The sequence below is a fragment of the Halichoeres trimaculatus genome, unplaced genomic scaffold (assembly GCF_033239565.1).
Source record: "Halichoeres trimaculatus isolate MK-OKI-2021-1 unplaced genomic scaffold, fHalTri1.1 fHalTri1_scaffold_8, whole genome shotgun sequence".
NCBI lineage: Eukaryota > Metazoa > Chordata > Actinopteri > Labriformes > Labridae > Halichoeres > Halichoeres trimaculatus.
Window position 1 is genome coordinate 15,550,698 of NW_027437186.1, and position 20,902 is coordinate 15,571,599.

At 39.9% G+C, this 20,902-nt stretch overlaps 1 protein-coding gene across 1 annotated transcript in view; it reads right to left on the reverse strand.

Annotated features, from left to right (window-relative positions):
- Positions 1-20,902, reverse strand: part of gfra1a (gdnf family receptor alpha 1a) — a 107,313-nt gene that overhangs the window by 28,238 nt on the left and 58,173 nt on the right. The window contains exon 5 of the mRNA XM_074675878.1: positions 321-499. Coding sequence (XP_074531979.1) covers positions 321-499 — 179 coding nt within the window. The remainder of the gene's footprint in view (positions 1-320; positions 500-20,902) is intronic.

Below are 20,902 nucleotides of genomic sequence, written 5' to 3' on the forward strand. Positions count from 1 at the left end.
ACATCATTTTTACAGCACAGAGAGCAAAAACATCTTTTGTGTTTGATGACCGAATCAATGTCAAAGCTCGCTGTCGCCGCTGGAAAAGCAAAGCCTGGACAAAAACAGACCCGCATGATTATTTATTGTTATTTTGACAACCACTCTAACTTATGCACTTCAAAATCAATCCAGTTTTTGAAGCAGGTCCTTTGTGGTGGACATTCAGCTTTTATCAGATATCAGTCGTGTGGAAAACCTCCAGTATGTGTGTACTTTAAAGTGGTTTCCTATTTTTTCTTATTTTTTGTTATTTTAAGCTTGAATCAGAAATGCCTTGCCTTGTCGAAGAACTGCCGCAGGGCCTTGTGGCACTTCCTCTTGTTGCAGACTTCAGCGGTGGAGACTCGGCTGGTGCAGGGGCTGATGTAAGCTGAGCGGTACTTCTTACATGTGTCGTTCAGGTTGCATGCCTTAGCTGCGTTCAGACAGTTGTTCTCTCTGGCCACTGCAGGTTCACCTGAAGATGAGGAGAGAGGAAACAAAGGAAAATCCAGGGTTAAACATTTAAGTATATCATCTGCATATTGAGACAATTTTTAATAGACGACAACTAAGCCAGGCTATTTTTGGTTTTTTTTTTACGGAGAAATAAAGCAGAAAATATGTACTGCCTCAAAAAAAGAATTCCATAACATAATTTGGTGTAAACAACACGGAAATCAAATGTGAGCAGTTTTTTGCCTAAAAAAAATCTTGTTTGTTGGGGCCCAATTTTTTACTAAGGTTTATCAAATATAATAAGATTTTAAGATTGTGACTTACTCATAATCTTTATCATCAGATTGGCCAGATAAATCTGTTCCAGCTCTACAGGCAGATCAAAATTTTAATAAAACATATGAAGCCCATAAAAACAAGACAAAAACACTTAAACTGAAACATTAGCACACATGTATCTTTATAACCTGTGCAATTACACAAGTAACTTAAAAGCAACAATCTGTGTTAGTCAATATTAAGCTTTGGAGGCAAACCTCACAAATTTAAACATGTCTTTAAATGACCACAATATTTGGAGTTTTTGTCCTCTGAAATCATAATCCAGCAAAAAAAAAAAGCAAAAAAAAGGAAAAGAAAAAGGGTTTCTCATTTGCACTTGGCACCAACCTGTGCTCATAAGAAATTCTCTTGTGATCACAAGATGTTATTGAGAAACTTTTGTACGCTAACAGATGAGTTTCTCATGAGTATTCAATAATTTATCTTGAGCCTGACATGCATCCTTCCCTTCAACTCTTTGTATGCCCACCTGCACCAAGATCACAGAAAGCTTCATGAAGTATTTTACCACAATATATTTATATGAGAATTAGGTTGAGAAAGAAAGGCATAAGGTACTGGTTGGTCTTTGGTGTGCTTCTGTGAGGCTATCTCACAAGCATGTAAAACATACTCTTGATGAATACTGGAAACTTTCTCATGTGCACATAAAACTTTTCCAAGTGTATGGGAAACGTTCTTGTCAGCACGCAATAAAACACTGTAATCAAGAAAGAATTATCCTGTGAGCACAGGTTGGTATCTGGTGCACACAGGAGCCTTTAAAAAGAAAAAAAAAAACCTTCCCTTCCCATGTAATTAACATCTAATGGGGATTTTACGAACGGTGACAGACAATTTGTGTACTGTGTAATTGAGATATGTTCAAAACCTACAAGGGAAGTGTTTAATTTTCTATCTCAAAAAATGACAGTGCATATATCTGCCATGGCTTCAGGTTTGGGTCTTTTTTTACTTCCCTTCTTTTCCTATCCCTCCTTGAGAAAAGCTCCAACTTGCTTTCTTTACACACAAAAAAATCATGGAACAAAATTTAATTTTTTTTCACATTATTTTTTCACTTATTTTTTGTAAATCAAGAGGTCATTATTATTATTATTATTATTATTATTATTATTATTATTATTATTATTATTATTATTATTATTATTATTATTATTTTATTATTATTTTATTATTATTTTTATTATTATTATTATAAATATTATTTATTTATTTATTTATTTATTTATTTATTTATTTATTTATTTATTTATTTATTTATTTATTCAAAAGTGTTTTGCCCAAGATTGGCAACAAAACAGTTAACAGGTTTCTGAAAAAATAAAGAGTGCCATTCATAAGAAGTGCTTTTCATACATTAAAACATAGAAAACATAGAAAACAGGCAAAATATAAGTCATGATCAGAAAGACATCAGGCTTATCTATAGCCACAAATTTCTGCCTCTGTCACAATCATGAGCAGCTAAAAAAGATCCAAAATGTTTTGATCCCTGAGTTTCAGGTGACTCATTTTGAGGAGCTGATTTTATTTTCCATGATGACATCTGTTTAAGCTTTAAAAGCTGTTGCATCATTAAGGCAGTTAAAAGCACACTGAGAATTTCCCTATAATTCATTGAACCAGGCACCCCAGGGTGCAACAATTAAATAACAGTGGAAAAAAAAGTCATCAGCACCAAACAGCACAACAGTGTTTATGAAACAAGTAAAAAAAAAGACAGCAACACATTATTCTGTTTGCTTCTGTGAGTGTTTCTGTGTTAGCGTTGGCTAATCATAGTGTTTACTTTCATGTCTACTCTCTATCTGCTCAAATGTATTTGGGTGCGTGGGTTTATGCCAAATAAGAAGACAAGACACAGTTTACAGGCCTGGCCTAAATCAAACAGTGGCCCCCTTCCACATGGCTCTGGTGGCTAACCGAACATATTTCTCTTGCTATCTGTGAGTGTGTGTTGGAGAGATACAGATCCTGTAGTCATCTCAGTCTCTAGTGCGGTGCCTTGCTCATCTTTCAGCTTGCACTAATTGCCCCGGTTGTCCTCGATCCACTATCAGTTAACATATTTACAAACACACCAAAACACATTTGATGGCAAAAATGAAGCAAAAACAGCACTTTTATTTCCTCTAATGAACACCAATTAAAAAGGAGTGAAGGCAGGCGTGACTAATGTACAGAAACGGTGCAGGTCAGGCGGCAGAGGTCAACACGAGGAGCTATGTAAGCAGATCAACAAATTTAAGTGGCTGATAGAGCATGGGCTGTGTGGTGGTGGCAAATGGTGTTGACAAGATTAAACACATCAAGGGAAGGGAGGAGAAGGGTAGGGAGGGAGATTAAAGAGACACAGAAACTTCAAGGGAGGTATGAGTTTAAGGTCAGCTGTATTAAAATGTGAGAGGGAAGATGATACTTAATCTACCAAGCAGGAGTTATCCTGGCTGCACCTGTGAGCATGAGCCCTGCTACGATGGATAATATCTACCCCTGGACTGTGGGTGTATGATCAAACTGTTTCCATCTCTTCTCCTTAAGTAATAGACTTATCCATTGACAGATATGACTTTAATAGTGATGTTAAGAGAGAGTTGGGAAGGTTTTCAGAGTGTGTCTTTGCTTGTACTGAAACTGTCTGCAACACAAACAAGCAGGGACATGTCTGAACTAAGGTGAAATAATACCAAGCTGCAACCTCCGGTCTAAGAATATGAGACAATGCAAAAGTGCTAAAATCTGCTGTTTCTTGAGTGTCTGCTTGAGGCTGGCTCCAGAAGAACTGGAAGTCACATACACTCAGAGCCAAAAAAAGCTGTTTTACAAGCAGAAATTAAACTATTTGCAGCCTGATTCAAAAAACGTCTCCTGTCTGAGTCCCTAATTTTACTGTTGGCACCCACTGGGGTGATTTTTTTTTTCTAACTCGGAGGATATTAAGATTGCGAGCTTGCCCAATCAGAGGCACAGATCAGGGTCACATGACCGAAAGGCGCCCTATAGCTGTACGCGAAGCCCTTGCCACTACCAATATGGCCGCTATAGCCTATGTGCTTCATTTACCGTTTCAGAAACATACGGGTGAAATCGAGGAGACTATGTCCATGTTTTATACAGTCTGTGATTCAATCACTCATTTAAACTTTATTTATAAAGCACTTTACATTCAAAAAAAATTTCAACTCAAAGTGCTTTACATGAAGAAAATTAAAAACAATGCCTTAAACCTACCATCCCACCCCTGTGATTAATACAGGCCGTGGAAGTTCACCACTTCTGCTCAATGATTCTCAAAAAAAATGTTAAAACATAAGATGTCACTGTAACTTAAGTCAACAAAACACTCATGCTTTTTCTTCAGACTTTTCTCTTCTCTCCATCACTTCAAAACTCTCTCAGGCACCTCTTCTTCTTCTGCATTTTCCCCTCTTTCCAGCCCTCATGTCTGCATTAGATTTCCTCCTCTCCTCTGCTGCCTCCCCTCTATGTATGAGTGTGTAGAAGTGTACCGTTCAGCTCTTCTTTCTTTCTTTCTTTTTGTTTTTCCAGCTGCCATGGATCCACAGCCTGACTGTCATCTTCTAACCCTGCAGTTGTCTCTCAGGCAGCTGAGTGAAGCTTGTGTGTATTTTTTCTTTTTTGGTTTGGTACTTTTGCCTCACTTGAACAGCAAGGTTCGTTACATGTTTTCAAGTGCTTCAAAAGTAGTTCAGTAGTTCAAAAGCATGGTGGATTAAACCTTAGACAGATATCCCCTCCTCAGTTTTGAAAATAATTTTTTTAGAGTATTTTCATCAAGGATACACATATATTGAGTGTAAAACTTCAACGGCAGGAGGAGAGTAAGTGTAAGTGAGAGAAGAACAGAAAGGGGGAGACTTTAAAAGACAACTTGGCCACAGCTTGTGCTCTTGTGTTGTAGGATTAGTTCAAATCAAGAGTCCTGCGGATCGTTTGAGGTTGAAGGCAGCCCACATTTAAAACCATCAAGTCTGACTATTTAAAGGCTTTTCATATTTTTAATCTGTACCCCGCCATGAGTACTTGAGAAACATTTTTTCTCCAATGTGAGCATCTCCTTTTCATCTCTAAGAGCACCTGAGAGATTCCTGAGTTAAAGTAAGCAAAGCAGAGTGAATGTTAAGCCTCGTCTTCAGTTACAATAACCAGATAATAAAAGTGCCTGTTCTTTAACACAAGATATTTGGGTGTTTATGATGTGAGAAAAAGGTAATCCAGTGTCCCCCTGTCAGACCGTGAGGATAATTGTTGGTTCTTTGTTGATGAGATGAGACAGATGTAAGTGCGGACAGTAAAAAACACAGACTGGATTTTCTGTGGAGATATCTACAACTAAAATTTCAATCATAAAATGGTTCAGGAAGACATCGACAAGAACACCATGGAGCTTCATCCCAATAAGCTGATTTTTACTGTGGGTTAACAACCTTTGTTTGACTGCCTGATAATTATGCACCACATTATCTGACACAACCCCTAATTATGTACCTTTCAGATTTAAGGGGAAAACAAATGTTTGTTTTTAGGTATTAAACACTATTAGCAGTTAGAGACAGCACTGTTAAAGCTACCCCTTCAATACTCTGTAAGCCCAACAGGACAGATTAGCTCAGCACATCATGCCACACGTGAACTATTTCCACAAAGACCATCACTCCTGCCATTCTTGCCACCTACTCAAAATGCCTCCCACACATTTTAAACTGGTTAAACAGCAAGTTTCTCAAACTTAACTGCAATACATCAGAAATCTTCTTTATTGGCCCCAAATCCCTTCTGACACCCAGCATCAAGACCAAACACCTTTTATTTTGGGACACAGAGCTTTTACCATCACCAACCAAACTCTCTGAAACTCTCTGTCTCCAACTCTGACTCACTTCTGTCATCTGAACATCCAGTTAAAACCTACCTTTCAAAAGAAGCCTAGAAGTGACCTTTACTGACTCCATAGTACAAGTACTCTCTCTTGCTAAGTACAAGTTATTATTTCTGCATTGACATGTATACAGAATTGAAAAAAATGAAAAGCTTTGTTATGAACTTAACATGATACCTGTCAAAATCTCTTTAATCTCTTGATTAATGATTTTTGATACTTCAAAATAAGGAGCCAGAACACCACAAACTTCCATCTCTGGGCCTCAGATGTTCTTCACAAACCCTCAGTATATTCAACTTGTGTTGTGGCTCTTTTACATTCGACTCGTGAAATTAATCATCATGAAAGTCCTGTGAAGATTTGACATTTGTTGAGATAAATGTGTACAGTCATGGCACAAAGTGTCACGCATGAACACACACACACACACACACACACACACACACACACACACACACACACACACACACACACACACACACACACACACACACACACACACACACACACACACACACACACACACACAAGTGTACAGCCATTGTCTGTTCCCCACTGCGCCCCTAGTGTCAGCAAATACATCTGCTGAACTCCCTTTGCACTCCTGGCAGATGGCATTGTCTCTCAAACACACAAAAACACACACATAAATACTCTCATTCACACACACACACACACACACACACACACACACACACACACACACACACACACACACAGAGTACAGTGCTTGCTATGACAGCACCCACACAGGGTTGGGGCTGGGGCCATCTGGAGGCCTGGTAGGGGGAACAAGGCCCCCCCAGTGGCTCATGTTTCCGATCCAGTCTCAAATTGATTATCATGTCGCCTGATTCCTCCAGTCCCACTACACCCCCCAACCCCCAGCCCCTCCCCCTCCTAATTTCAATTACCATGGGACACCGCAGGGTCAAACCCTGACCTTACCCACCTCTGTACCCGCTTACAGCACTTCTGGAGTCCCCCTCTTCACCTTCTCTCCTCATTCATCTGGACCTCCCTTCTTCATTCTCACAAAGTCCTCTTTCTCTGTTTTTTTTCTTTTCTGCTGCTCTTTCATGTCTCTCTCCATGTGGTGCTGAATGTACTCCACTCATTACCTCCCTTCCTCTTTCTCAATCATCATTATCCATCTCTACACTTGTCTCTTGTGACTTCCTTCTCTCTTATCTCTTCCTGTGTCTCTCCTCTCCTCTGCCATCTGTCCTTTATTTTGTCTTTGGAGTAAATTGGAGTCATTTAATGGTCTTTGTTGGCTTTTGGACTCCTGTCAGAATTCCCATTAACACTTCACTGCACATCAATAGTCATAGTTTGAACAGGAGAAGATGGTTGACGCTTATGTGGAATATTCTTGGGTGAAAACCAAACCAGTGGGTCAGTGGCTCATACTACACACTCAGGGGCTGTTTACACAACAATGGTTTTAGGGGGAAGCGCAAAAGTTTTGTTGCATTTTGGACTCAGGTTTACACAGAAACAGCGTTTTAACTGATCTAAAACACAAACTTTTGAAACAACAACTTTTGGTCTCCAGAGTAGGATTTTTGTGGAATGGTGCCGACATCATTGCCATGTAACATAAGCCAGCGTTTTCAGTGGAACCGCTGACGTCAAACTCTGCGTCAAACTCTGCGTCAAACTCTACTGTTGTATGCTCCAGAGCATACAACACTCCAACACTACCGTTGTTACGATCATCGCAGACTACTGTGTTGTGCTGCTCATTTTGCTGAATCTGCTGACTGTCTCACAACAAAATGTGCATGTGTTGCTCCATTTCTGCACATTCGCCAATACACCAGATGATCGGCTCAACTCTACTTCGGTAGAGATCTACTAAAAGTGGCTTCTGGACAAGACAGTTATGGCACCAACTACAGGCTTGGCATGTTTACTACAGCATCTTCAGTCCCTTGACATTTCTGTGTAAACAATGATATTTTTCTCTGCATTTAAGCATTTTTGTTGTGTAAAGGGGGCTTTGAATTTATCCCATGCAACATGTACATTTCTTAGACTTCAAGTCAATTGTATTAGAATCTCGAACCACTTATTAACAAAGCAGCCTTACGTCATTTTCACGATTTTTACTGACATTTTCTTCTGACTGTTCAACATACTGAAAGGTTCCTGACTTAATGTATTTCTTTCAAATTGAGGGGAAGGCAAATGAGTAAACACATCATCATCATCATCATCATACAGAAGAGCAAAGACACTTCCCAAACAAGTAAATAACATGATGTCAAAAGTTCAACAGGTATACAGATTTACTCTAACACCCACTGTAAGTTTCCACTCCCATCTCGACTTCCCTCATTCATGCTCCTGCTCTCTTATGTCATGGTGTGCAAATATCTGTTAAAGCCACAGTGCTTTAAATATAACAATCCCTGTAGATTATCATCTTTTTTTACCCTCAGCCCAGCAGAACCCATTTCTGCACAGCCAGTTGAGGGTCAGTGAGGGGAAACTTGGAGCACTTGACAGGTGTGTGTGTTTCCACTACTCAAGGCTCTGCAGCAGTGGAAACAGTCACTGGCTGCATGTTGTGCCTCTGGGTGTCTGACTATAATTCACAGCCTCTTTGTTTGCTAAGTACAATGAAAGTGCAGGGATTTGTCCTGCTGGCATGGCTGCTGGGGATTACAGAACAAACAGGCTGACGGCGAGGGGTAACAAGACTTTATATACGGTGAAAGGAAACAGTTTGTGTATGTGGCTTATGATTAATATTATATATCCAGTGTAGTTATGTGCTGTGCTCCCACACTGCAGATGCCATATCCTCTGCAAGGGTGACACAGAAAGTATAACAAACTTTTACTTGTTTAACCTCTAAGTCAATCCCTCAAATAGTTACCAGGTAACTTTCTAATTCATAAGGCATTTAAAGCAATCATCAATCAAAAACCCTGTGACTCAGACTTCCAAACATTATAGTCTTTATAGTTTTAGACTAGCTTCACTTCATACAAAGTCATGACCAGCGCCAATTGCTCTCAACTGACATGCAAGGCTGAAAATACCTGTGAATGCTCCCTCTCTATGACCGGCAACTGAGATTTGCAAGACAGAGGGATGAAGCTAGAGAGAGGGAGAGATACAGAGCGAGATACACAGACGCGGTCTGTAGTTTGGCATTGTAGTGATGATTATGGAAAAACTGTAAAAAGCCATAGCAGCTGGAGTCTGACACGGCAGCAACAATCAGAGGGAACCAACAAGACAAACTAAAAGCCTCCCAGAGAGGTGTAAGGTCTACAACTATAATGGGACATTGAGACTAGAAGAGAAGACAGAAAAGAGAGGAAAATAGGAGTCCTGTGTGTCAGTTTCCCCCTGACAGTCTAAACCTATAGCAGCAAAACTAAGAGCTGGTTTGGAGTCCACTCCTAAAAGTAGTGACAGTGTCTGCCCCCTGGACTTCAACCAGGTGATTCCAAAAAAGAGGAGCAGTGGATAACTAAAGGCCCAACCTCCCTTACTACTTTTAGAGAACCTAGGTATGAGAATCAGGCCTGCATACTGAGAACGCAATGACCTAGACAGATAATACGGAACAATGAGCTCTTTAAGATAGGATGGCCTGATGCCATAAAGCGCTTTGTAAGTCAGAAGAAGAATTTTAAACTCAATTCTAGATTTTACAGGTAGCCAGTGTAGAGACACTAACACCTGAGAAATGTGCTCTCTCCTCCTGGCCCTAGTCAGTACCGGAGCTGCAGCATTCTGAAACAGCTGAAGAGTCCTGATAGACTTATCAGGACAGCTGGATAAAAGAGAGCTGCTGTAGTCCAACCTGGATGAAATCAAAGCATGGACTAGTTTCTCAGCATCGCTCTGAGACAAGGTATGCCTCATTTTCCTGATATGACGAAGATGAAAGAATGCCGTCCTTGAAACCTGTTGGATGTGAGAGTTAGAGGACAGGTCTTGATCCAAAAGAGCTTCTAGGTTCCTAACAGTGGTACTTGACACCTGGCTGATGTCGTTGTATATTCACATGGCTTATCAACAGGGGGTACCCCAGGGTTCAGTGCTTGGCCCCTTTTTCTTTTCATTATACACCACTTTACTTGGTGCAGTGATCTGGTTCCATAGCTTCTCCTACCACTGCTTTACCAACCACATTCAGCCTTCCCTGTCCTTTCCACTTGACAACACAACTGTCTCAGTGTCTGGATGATATCTCCACATGGATGAAGGAATACCACCTTCAACTATATCTGTCCAAAACTGAGCTCACTGCCCTTCCAACTTGTCCTCAGTCCAACCACAGATCAGTGTCTTGCTTGCTTCCAATCAACTTGTGCCCAAAAACTCTGCCAAAAATCTGGGTCTCATGATTGATGACCAGCTGACCTTTAAGGTTCACGTGGCCTCTATTGCTCGATCTTGTCGATATGCCCTTTATAACATCAGGAGGAATAGACCCTATCAGTCGCAGCAATTAATTGTGGTTAGTTGGCTACATTATTCTACATGGGGGAAAAAAAATCTTCTTGCACTCAATGGCAGTACCTGCAGCCAAATAACTTGTAGCTCTCTGTCGCACTTAATAAGATCTTCCCTTCCGTCAAAATTCCTGCTTGTGTTGTACGTTGCTCTGGACAAAAGCGTCTGCTAAATTAAACTGTAGAACTATAGATATTCTACTGATGGCAGAGGAGGCATTCAGGCCTTTATTTGAAAATGTGGCATTGACTTTTTATTTCCCCTTAGAAGTCAAATAAATTGAAAACTACATTTGTCCAACCCTCGCCTTTATTATTCATTGAGCAGATTGCTTTCCCACCTCATTCTCACTTTGAGGAATTGCAGCAAAGTCCAATTCATAAGAAAAAATCAAGCATAATAAACAAGGCCTGGAATCCCCTCTTTCTGCAAATCTGCCTTCTCTCCCTTTCCCATCCCTACGTTGATTATCAGTGGTGAGTTACACTGTCATCCACTTTAATGGGCTCCATGCTTGAAAGTGCAAGACAAGCAGAAATAAAGAGAGTGGATTTCAAGAGGAGGGATGAAAAGAGAGCCCCACAGTTTGCTCATCTCTTTCTGCCTCTCCCCTTTCTCTTTCCTTTTTTAACACTCCACCTTTCTTTCAATACTCTCTGATTTTCCGACAGCCTTCTTCTCCTCTTTCTCTCTTTTAGTGTGGTTAATAATCTCCCTCTCCCTCCCTTCACTGTCCCAGTGCAATAAAGCCACATGGCACTTGGTGCAGAAAATACCATAACTCACAGTTCCTAGTAATTGATCCCTGTAGTGCAACAGTCTCTTTCTCTCTTTCTCTGTTCTTTCCACACTTCTATCTATATCTCCTCCTCCTCTATCACCTCTTGCTGTCTCTACCAGCACTTTCTTTCCAATTCTGCAAAATTTATTGAGTTTTATTGGCACAGAGTCCAATAAAAATCTGCCAAAGACAATTACTTCTGTCTCTCCTATTAGCTGTTTCTTCCAGGCTCCTGACATCTCATGCCATAGAAGTGTTATAGTTTTCTCCTTATCAACAAAACCCCTTCACCTTACGCCATCTTTCCAGTTTTACCAACATCTCAAGCCAGGTCTCAACAGGAGCGCTTACACGAATACAAAGCTTGCTCTCAGTAGCTACCTCATCAGCTCTTCCAATTTCATACATGAAACTTATTTTCAGGCCTAAAAATTCACTTTTGGTCCGAATTGCTCCTCCCAAAACCTGGGATTCTGAGAGCTGGAACTGATGGAGGAGTAGAAAACAACCCCTTGGCAAATCTTGTGAGTTGGCAAAAAAAAGTTTAGCCTCTCTCAGCTATATATTGACCCTCTTTCCATTCCCAAACATATTCCCTTCTAAACCCTGTGGTCTACCTTGTGATGCGGACATGTTATTAACAAGTTGAGTGGCTAACTTTAATGTCACTGCTTGAGGGTTTCCTGCTGGCTCTTATACTAACTAATACGTGAATGTGTTGTGATTCTCCTCTACCCCAGTTTTCATTCAGTATTCCATGGGAAGCGTTCCAATTTTTCCATATCATTTCATCTTCAGGCAAAGTTATTGCACTTTAAATAAAAAATTGATAGCCAGGAATCCTTTCGGCAAAACAAGCTGGTGATACACGTGCTACTTGAATACTTCTGCCCTTATTCTTGATACTAAGCGCCACACTTACGACTGTCACTGAGGTCTGACAAGGTCTGACATGTGTTACTTTATGAAAATGACGCAGTGTCTTCCTGCCATTGTGGAAGTTGACGAAATCACTGAACCTTTGAATAGCACATTTCACCCCAGGCAGCTTAGCAGTCTTCAATAACATGCTCTTAATGTCAAACAGAATTTAAGTATCACTGTGTAACCACCTAGCTTACAGGTGCAGCTTATCCCAACTGATGTCAGCTGCATTTCAACTGATGCTGATTCAGAGAACTACAAGGCTAGCTAAATGAATTGCAAACGACTTGGCATTTGCTGAGACTACAAACCACAGGTCAAGATCATGGTATATTTGTTCACATTCACTTGGTTCCCAAATTCTTGAATAAAGACACTGGTAAAAAATGGTTTAGAAAATAAACCGCGGATAAAAAGTTTTAAACTCAAAATGATTGAAATTTTAATGTGTAATTAAAAATGTTTTATATATTAATTAACTTTTGGAAGAACTGTGATGAACAATCGTGTTCAAAGAATTAGTTTTTTTGGCACCCCAAACTGAAAAACACAGGAACAGGAAAATCTCTAAGTACAGTTGATTTGTTTACCAGCAAGCTAACCCGCCAGCTAGAAGAGTATGAAAGAGCTAATAGTCCAAAAAGCTGGCAGTCGTCAGGCACCAACTGCATACAAAAAAAAAAATGAAAAAAAAAATTGCCACATGGGCTCTAAGTTTGCATTCAATTTCCCTTCTCGTCAAATAGTTAGTGCTAGTGAGTAAACTCAGGGGACTTTGAGCCAACCAAAAGACTTCATTAAAGCTCTCCTGACATGAGAGAGAAGCAGTGACTGATGGGACAGAGCCAGAGACTCATAGTCTCGGGACAGAAGGTCTGACAAGAAGTGAGTTTGTGTATAGTGTGTTTGAACCAAATGCTGTGTAACACATTCAACCGACCAAAACTGATAAAGAGAGAGTGGAAAAAAAAAAAACAGCTTGAGTGGGAGGAAGACAGGGAGAGAATCGCCTTGGCTCTACACAGTGATGAATCTCCAGCGAGGCCTGTTTCATTACCCGTCTGCCAGAGTGGAGATCAGCCGGTAAGAGCAGGCCCTTTGGGGCTGCAGCAGAAATATATGGCTCTTTAATAATCTCCACAAACACATTCCCTTACAGTACCGTACAGTACACCGCCCCCACAATGTTCCCCGGCTGTTGGGGGCCAGAGCCCTGCACAACATCCCTACTCCTACATCAGCTTTTCTGACTTCAAGTCTGTGACCATGAGTCAGCTGCAGCGAGGGCAAGATTTATTCTATACATTAACAACTACTACTCCTCTAAAGTTCTTACTAATCATAAAGAGTAAAAGGTTTTAATTAAATGTCCGGCAATGCAACATTCAAAAGCAAAATTTAAACAGCACAATGACAAACAAGACCAAAGGAGGATGTCACTGCAGAAAAGTATGTGGAGTTAAAATGTATCATATAAGACTACAGTTTATTTTCCCACCAAAAGTGGGTTGCATCCAAAATGTTGCAACCAAAATGGGGAAAAAAAATGCAGAGAATTATATTTGATTATGCCACAGTATTTTCAAAGATAGACAGATCTTCCAAAAAGATGGATCTATGGTTGAGCTAAAGTTTTTTTAATGACATATTGAGACCACCAGTAGAGCCGCAACAGTCAACAATGAAAAGCCTGTAAGCTTGACATCTTAAAAAGATATAGCTAATGACAGAACTGTTATCTCAACAGAATATAGTGCAAATTGTCACAAAGAAATGAAAATAGTTTGTTGCACCTGACCAAGGCAAACAACCAAGGATATAATAGTAGTAGCATTGTTGTTATAATCAAAAAATACACTTGAATACTATCAAATTAACTTTTATGTACATTTTTGATCACTAACATCCAAAGACTGTAACTTTTTCTTTTGAAATACTCTCAGTAACAGACTTTTATTAAGGTGCATTCTCAATTTTATAGTAACACTTTCTGATTTGGTTCAAAAGACCAAGATAGTGTCCATAGGCTCCACCTTTGAATCTGATTTTCAGATCTTGCAAATACAACCATGACTGAAACAAACACCATTTGCTGTTGTATGCTTCCAAATCTCCTTAATTGTTTTTTTTTTTTCACGAAGGACAGTCATGGTTGTTATCACTGAAACAATAGTTACTGTAACCTGTAATCTAAAGAACATAACCAATACCACTGTTTCTTCCATAGCATAGCTCCAACCCATATCATGATGCTCCTAGTACCTCACCGGTTAATGCATCTTCCCCACACCTCACCCCAAGCTGCCATCTTCATATCTGTACAAAACCCCCAAGCACCCATTTCCTTGTGTTTAATATATCCAGCCATTCTGTCTGCACAGGCTCCTACCAGAGGTACCCTTCTCAAATGGTCTGTCCCTGCTCCCCAGCCTTCAATATCTCCAAGCTCTCCTGCCTTCACCGTTCCCTACCTGAGCTCCCTCTCTGAACATCAAACAGTCCAACGTAGAGATGGATGTGAACATCTAACAACTGGATAGCCTGCTCACTCCTGTGTGAGTACAAATTGTAGCACAAGCACATGGCGCATAATTGTATTCAGTAGCTTACCTCAGAGTCTGTCAGATTGATTTACAATAGTGGCAGCGATGTGCCAATGAATTTGTTACGCATCTGGGAGCGTAGTGGAGCTGAGGGGGGGGGTTATTGTTGGTCCATAATTAGTCCTGCTGGTGCCCTTTCAGGTGTGTATGAGTGAGAGTGGAGAGGAGATAGAGAAGGAGGAGAAGAGGGAGGCCTAGCTGCCAACTCGCGCTAACACCCTTAAAACTCAGCTTGAACAAAAAAAGTTACCAAGTAGTGAAAAGATTCCTCTATCTTGTCCAAAAAGCTTATTAATTAATACATTATCACATTTTATTTCATTGCACACGACACACTCTAAATAAAAGCAATAACTTCCAAGCCTCGTCTCTATCAGCTATCTTTTTATGTTCACTCAAACAGGGTGCAATCTGTGCTGCTTTGCCTTTATGACAGAAGGAGGTGATGGCTGCTGAAAGCAATCTGGCGGCCCAGGACTTTTGGATCAATACTGAAGGACAGCAGCGCAGTCAGCTAACTCTGCACTCTGACAGTGAACAGAGTAAAGAGGGAGACAGAGAGGGAAAGAGTTTGTCGCTGTCTGGATGGAAAAATCTCCGGGATTACCTGTAGTTGAATCTGACAACCAGTGACAGTCCTTATCCATCAGTCCCACAAAAATATCTTCAACTGAATGAGACATAAGTAGTAATTTACAGATCTGTTTCATGGCATCTAAAAATCATATTGAACTGAACTCAGAAAATATCCGCTTCAATGAAGGGTTAGAGAGAGGCAAATAGGATTTTGGGTCCAGTCTTTTAAACATGAAACCTTTCTAAGTGCCCTGCAGCAAGAAACAAAATACCTAAGAGCTGCCCAGGTCCATAGTAAAATCACTGCTTTAATAATTAAGCAGTCATTAAAACAAAGAATTACCAAGCTTTTTATTTAACAAAACTATGCACTCCCCTGATTCCTTGTAAAGATCTTCTGATAGAGACACCCGTTTGTACTCTGTAGTTTTATTTTCGTATCATTGTTGTAGTTCCTGAGTTTTTAAGAGTCAATGAGTAAATCTAAGGGGACATCAAATTTTTGCAAAACAGGTACACAGGGACTTATATGAAGAGTTTGGAGGTCATGATAGTTGATGGTCACTCATTGATGATGGGAAAGTGGTCAGAGTGGTAAAGATTAAAAAACAAAATCACCCTGATTTGATAATTAACTGAACTGTGGTAAGGAAGTGGAAATGGCTGTGAAATTTCACCATTTCAAAGTGAATTTGCATTAAACACAGTGAGTGTTTTTATGGGAGGTATTCTTCACACACTCTAGATGTTCAGCTTAAGTAATGAGTGATGGAATCAAAGAAAAAGTCACTACATAGTTCGCTTTGTTCAGGATGGTAATGATATTCAATGCTGATAAAACGGGAAGAAATCATTTTCTTTGTTACTGACTGGAAGATTTCTGATGATATCAGCCAGCACAAGGCAACACAAACTGATAGAGCTCATGCATGACAACGACAGAACAATATTGTCCAAAAACTGCTTTTGGGCAGAAAAATAGATAATTCCCTGGAAACTTCACACTTAAAAAAATGATCTCACACTGTGTATCTTTCTGCTGCCCCTGCATGCGTGGCAGCAAGTGGTTTTTGTGGACTCACTGAAGCACGCTTCAACCCTAAAGCCCAGCTTGTTTGGCCGGTGTGACCGCAAGTGTGATGTACTGAAACATGGTTCACTTCATGCACAAGCACAAGCATGCCAATAGCGCTTATGAACCATGATCCCCATGAGCGCTCCTCTCAACTCTTAACAAAACAACTTTACAAAAGTCAAAAAGTCACTAAACTTGCACCAATGCTCTCTGTGTCTCATTGTGCTGACATTGATGAGATGAGCTTCGTGTAAACAAACACTTCATGATAACGTAGGCGAGCCATGCGTGTGTGCGATACCTGCTAATGGTTCATACTGGAGTAGTGCAACCACTGGCCGCTCTCTCCAGCAGGGGAACAGAACTGAAGGGGGCAATCATGCTCGAGCATGACACGGTCTGGATGGCCAGTGTGCCATCTGGTAGTGCTTTGGAGCTGAATTTCCCATCCAAAACCCAGTCTTTACTCATTTCTGCTTGTCAACAAAAATGTTATGTTCAATAATGTTCTTACTAAAAGCCCAGTGCATCCATACTTAAAGAGAAAATGTGCGATAAAATTATCAGAACTGCACTATCATGTCCCATCACAACAACGACTTGGCCGATCACTGATCTTTAAAAAGCCTGACCTGCCGATACCGATTTGGACCGAAACCGATTTGTACTTCTTTTTTTTTATAACTTATACCTTCAATTTTCCAATCTTATTGTGGTGAAAATTATTGAACAATACCTGTGAAACAATACAATCTTTACATTTAAACTTGCACCAAAACTAACTTAAACAACCAGTAAAGTGTCCTGAGTTTTAGGTGTCAGAGCAAATGCAGCAATGGATGGCTGTCAGACTTTCCCAAAGGTATAGAAGATCAGTTTCATATGTAAGGATCACCAATACCCCAAAATTAGAGAAATCAGCACAGATCGATCAGATCAGTGCATGTCTAATCAAAAAGGTAAAAAAAATGCAATCAGCTAAAATTGAAATCCAAATCCACGGATGGATGGACTGGAAATGAAGATGCTTTGGGCTAAAAGCTTGAAAAAGTTCTGCTTTCCGAGTTTCCTGCTTCTTCAGACAGAGAAACCATCTATCGCATCTGTCTTGATGAAGAGACTAATGGATGTGCAAAATGCAAGCCGTGTCTTTCACACATACCCAGCCTTGCTATTTCGGTCTAATGTGTGTCACCGCTTCACAAATGATGTATCTCAGGAGAACAAAACACATGCCCTATCACTGAAACAACTTGAACATCACAGAGAACTGATGACACATTGTGTCTGTCTTTTTTCTGCCTCTTGCTTTGTTTTATTGTTTAAAGATGCAAATGCATGTGTGTAAACTTTCAAAGTTTATAAACACACAACCATCCTATAATTGGCTATTTGGTTGGCCGGTATCAGACAGCACTTTCTCCTCTACAAGCTTTTGCAAAGATGAAGGAAGGTTTTGATGGATGATGTTCATTTTCTAAGGCGTGTCTTGGACACTTTGGGTGCATACAACCCATTTTTTGGGCTATATGTTTTTAATTTAACATCCAGGCGCGTCAAAGTCTGGCTGCAAGATGGATGAGAACTCCTTTACCTCTGCTGGCAGGTTGAAAGCTGAAAACATAGAAGGAGGGGTCGAGATTTGTGTGGGAAGGGTTGTATGGATAGCAAGAGAGTGCATGAAAGCAGCCTTATAAGGACTGAAAAAGAAAAAGAAGTAAGTGCTGCTGACACCATCCAGGTGGCTAACAAAGGCAGATGAGAGCGAAGGAGAGGAGGAACAAAGAAAGAGGAAGACGGGCAGAGAGGGAAAGAAGCAAAACAGAAACACAGAGCCAAAGTGGAGTTTGGGGAGGAAAAGTGAAGCGAGACGAGTGAGAACAATGCTGTTCAAAAGTTAAAACAAAGAAAGACACGCATGAGAAAGAGGCACTATCTCTCCCAAACAGAGAATTGGTTAATTTTGTTTTAACAGAGAGAAAAGCTACAGTCACTTTCCAATAAGTGTGAGATGTTTTGCCTGTATTGCTGACAATGGAATTACTATCTTGAAATATTACATAATGGATATCAATGAGAGGAATAAATCTGAAGTTTCAGGCTTTTAGCTTCACATTAGGGTGTACCTTTATTCCAGAATAATTGCAGAAATAGGTTTATTACTCAGCAGTTAAACTTTATAGACATAGACCATGTGCCACTTCATAAAACCAATGACTTGGTTCCACTTTTGGCTACAGCAGACAGCCAAAAGATATAAATACTAGCCTGACCTATTGTAGGGCTGGGCAATATGGCCTAAAAAACAATAAAATCTCTGATTTTTTCCACAAAAAAAAAAAAAAAATGATTCAGACATTCTCCCCCTACCTTTTAAAGAAAACAATGAGTACAAATGATAGAGAACTCAAAACCACTTTTGTTTTCATTTAAATCAAAATCTTGATAAAAGTAACCCCTATTTCACTCCTGAAATTGAAGTTTATAGTTATAGTTTGAAAGGAGACTGACTTGTTTACATTCACATTGAAAGCTGAAACATTTTAAATTAAAAAATAAATCTAAAAAAGCTTGTACAGTACTGTTTCAGATCACTACAGCGCTGTTCAGTTATATTGTACTTTTAAATGATTTAAAAAAACAAACACTTTGTCTTAGTCTAGTTTTTTTTTTTCCATTTTGTTTAAGCAGTATCCTGTTAATTATGCAATTTTACTGCAGTCCATTGTAATTGAGTTATCCTTCTCCACAGCACTGACAATCATTAACGCAGGATCACTTTTGCTCTCTCCTCAGCTTTTCGTGACTGTGTTTGCTCATCCTCTGTTTAGAGGATTGCATACCAGCACCTACTGTGTTGCAATGTGTTGACTTGTTAACAAGCCAATAAAAACAGCTTTTGTACTTTTCTGAAATGTGATTGCATTATTGGATTAGTGAACAGTAATTCATTAGACTATAGTGGCCTCATATATAAATTGGTTTCCTTGTTGAAAAACATATTTGGTGAGGATAAAGAATTGGTGATTTTAAGCCAACTGTTTGACCTTTTGGTCAGACTTTTGTGCACCATCATGGTCCACAAACCACAGTTTGGAAAGTAGTTTTTCAGTACAACAAACATACTCTTAAAAAGTTGCAGCTTGCATCAAAATTTGACTTTCACCTGTCTGTCTAAGTAGGTGTAAGCTGTGGAATAAGTTGAGCTCATCTGCAGAAAAACAACCAGAAGGAGTTGCAAGAACAGATTCTGCATCTTTAATATCTTTTTTCATTCAGTCAGTCTCTACCATGCATGTGCAGTGATCTGAGGCTGTGATGTCTGTAAAACAATCTGGTCCTGGTGGGTGCATGGGTGTTCAGGGAGGGATGAGGTCATGATTAAATGAGATTAGTTAATGATTACTTAATGACTTGACAGGCGACCCCAGGCTCATTTACTGACCGATGACTTCCCCTTCATGCTCATTATTTGGAAACATGAGAACAATGGATCAGTGTGCTTAGACGCGCACTAATTACATTCAATATAGACGCTGTCTCCAAAACACAGTAGCCAAAACAGAGTTAAAAAAAAGGGACAGAACTACAACTGTTGTTTTCCCACAGCAAATTTTGGTCAGCTTGCATGATTAAGTTTGCCTCACAACGCTGTTTCATCACTACGCTTTTATCATTCATTATGCATTTTAAAGATGATTCCAAGCTTTGCAACTCACTGCATCATCTACGCCACGATTTGCTTTACATTTTACTCTCTCTTCATCTGTCTTGGTTTCTCACTGCCCATGTTTTGTTCAACCACTCCATCCTGTACCTTTCAATAAAATCAAACCAAACAGAAAGCACTCAAAGGAAATAAACTGTGGCCTCCAGCGTCTTTGCCGTCCATTTGGCTTCAGCACAACAGCAGCAACAAAATCATCTTCTGTTTTTTTTGTACAGTAAGGAAGCCAGCTGAGTTAATCAGGATGTGTTATCTTCTTCTATCCATCACAACAAGGTTGAAGTGAAATTGGTAGATATGAAAGAGGAAAGGCTCTGCAAAGTTGTCCTGAGTGTCTCAGACTGCATTGATACAGTTAGTTGGTCTTTTCTAAATTGCTCCAGGATGTCGAGATGTCTAGAAATATGATTCTTACCTTTGCTTTCAGACCTTTCTTGATTCCTCTTTCTTTAAAGTTTGAAGTTATTTAACTTGTCACTATTTAAGTTCCCTGCATTCACCTTCAACTTTAAAAGTTTAGAGTTTTTAAAGTGAAGTAAGTTGTTGGAAAGGACCGCCTATGGCAGACGAGAAATGGGGAAGAGGGGATAGGAAAAAGACCTGAAGTTGAACCAGCTGCAGAGATCAGTGATCAGAAACTGTAGTCTCTGTTTTCCTGTAACTTGAGGTTCGAGTGTACACAGCTTTTGCGTTCTTTCGAATTAAAAGCACATTTGTGATCAAGAAAAATATATCAAGTTAATAAAAAAAATGTAAAAAGTTGTAGGGTGGCCAAAACTTATGACTTTGACACTATGTAAGTGTCTAAGTGTATGTGCGTGCATGGGTGTGTGTGTGTGTGTGTGTGTCCAGATGCCTGCCAGTGGTTTATGGATATTCATTACAAAACCATTACAGCAGAGGTTACACGGGGCGGCAGGAATGTTTTATCTACTAATGCATAAAACACACACACACACACACACACACACACACACACACACACACACACACACACACACACACA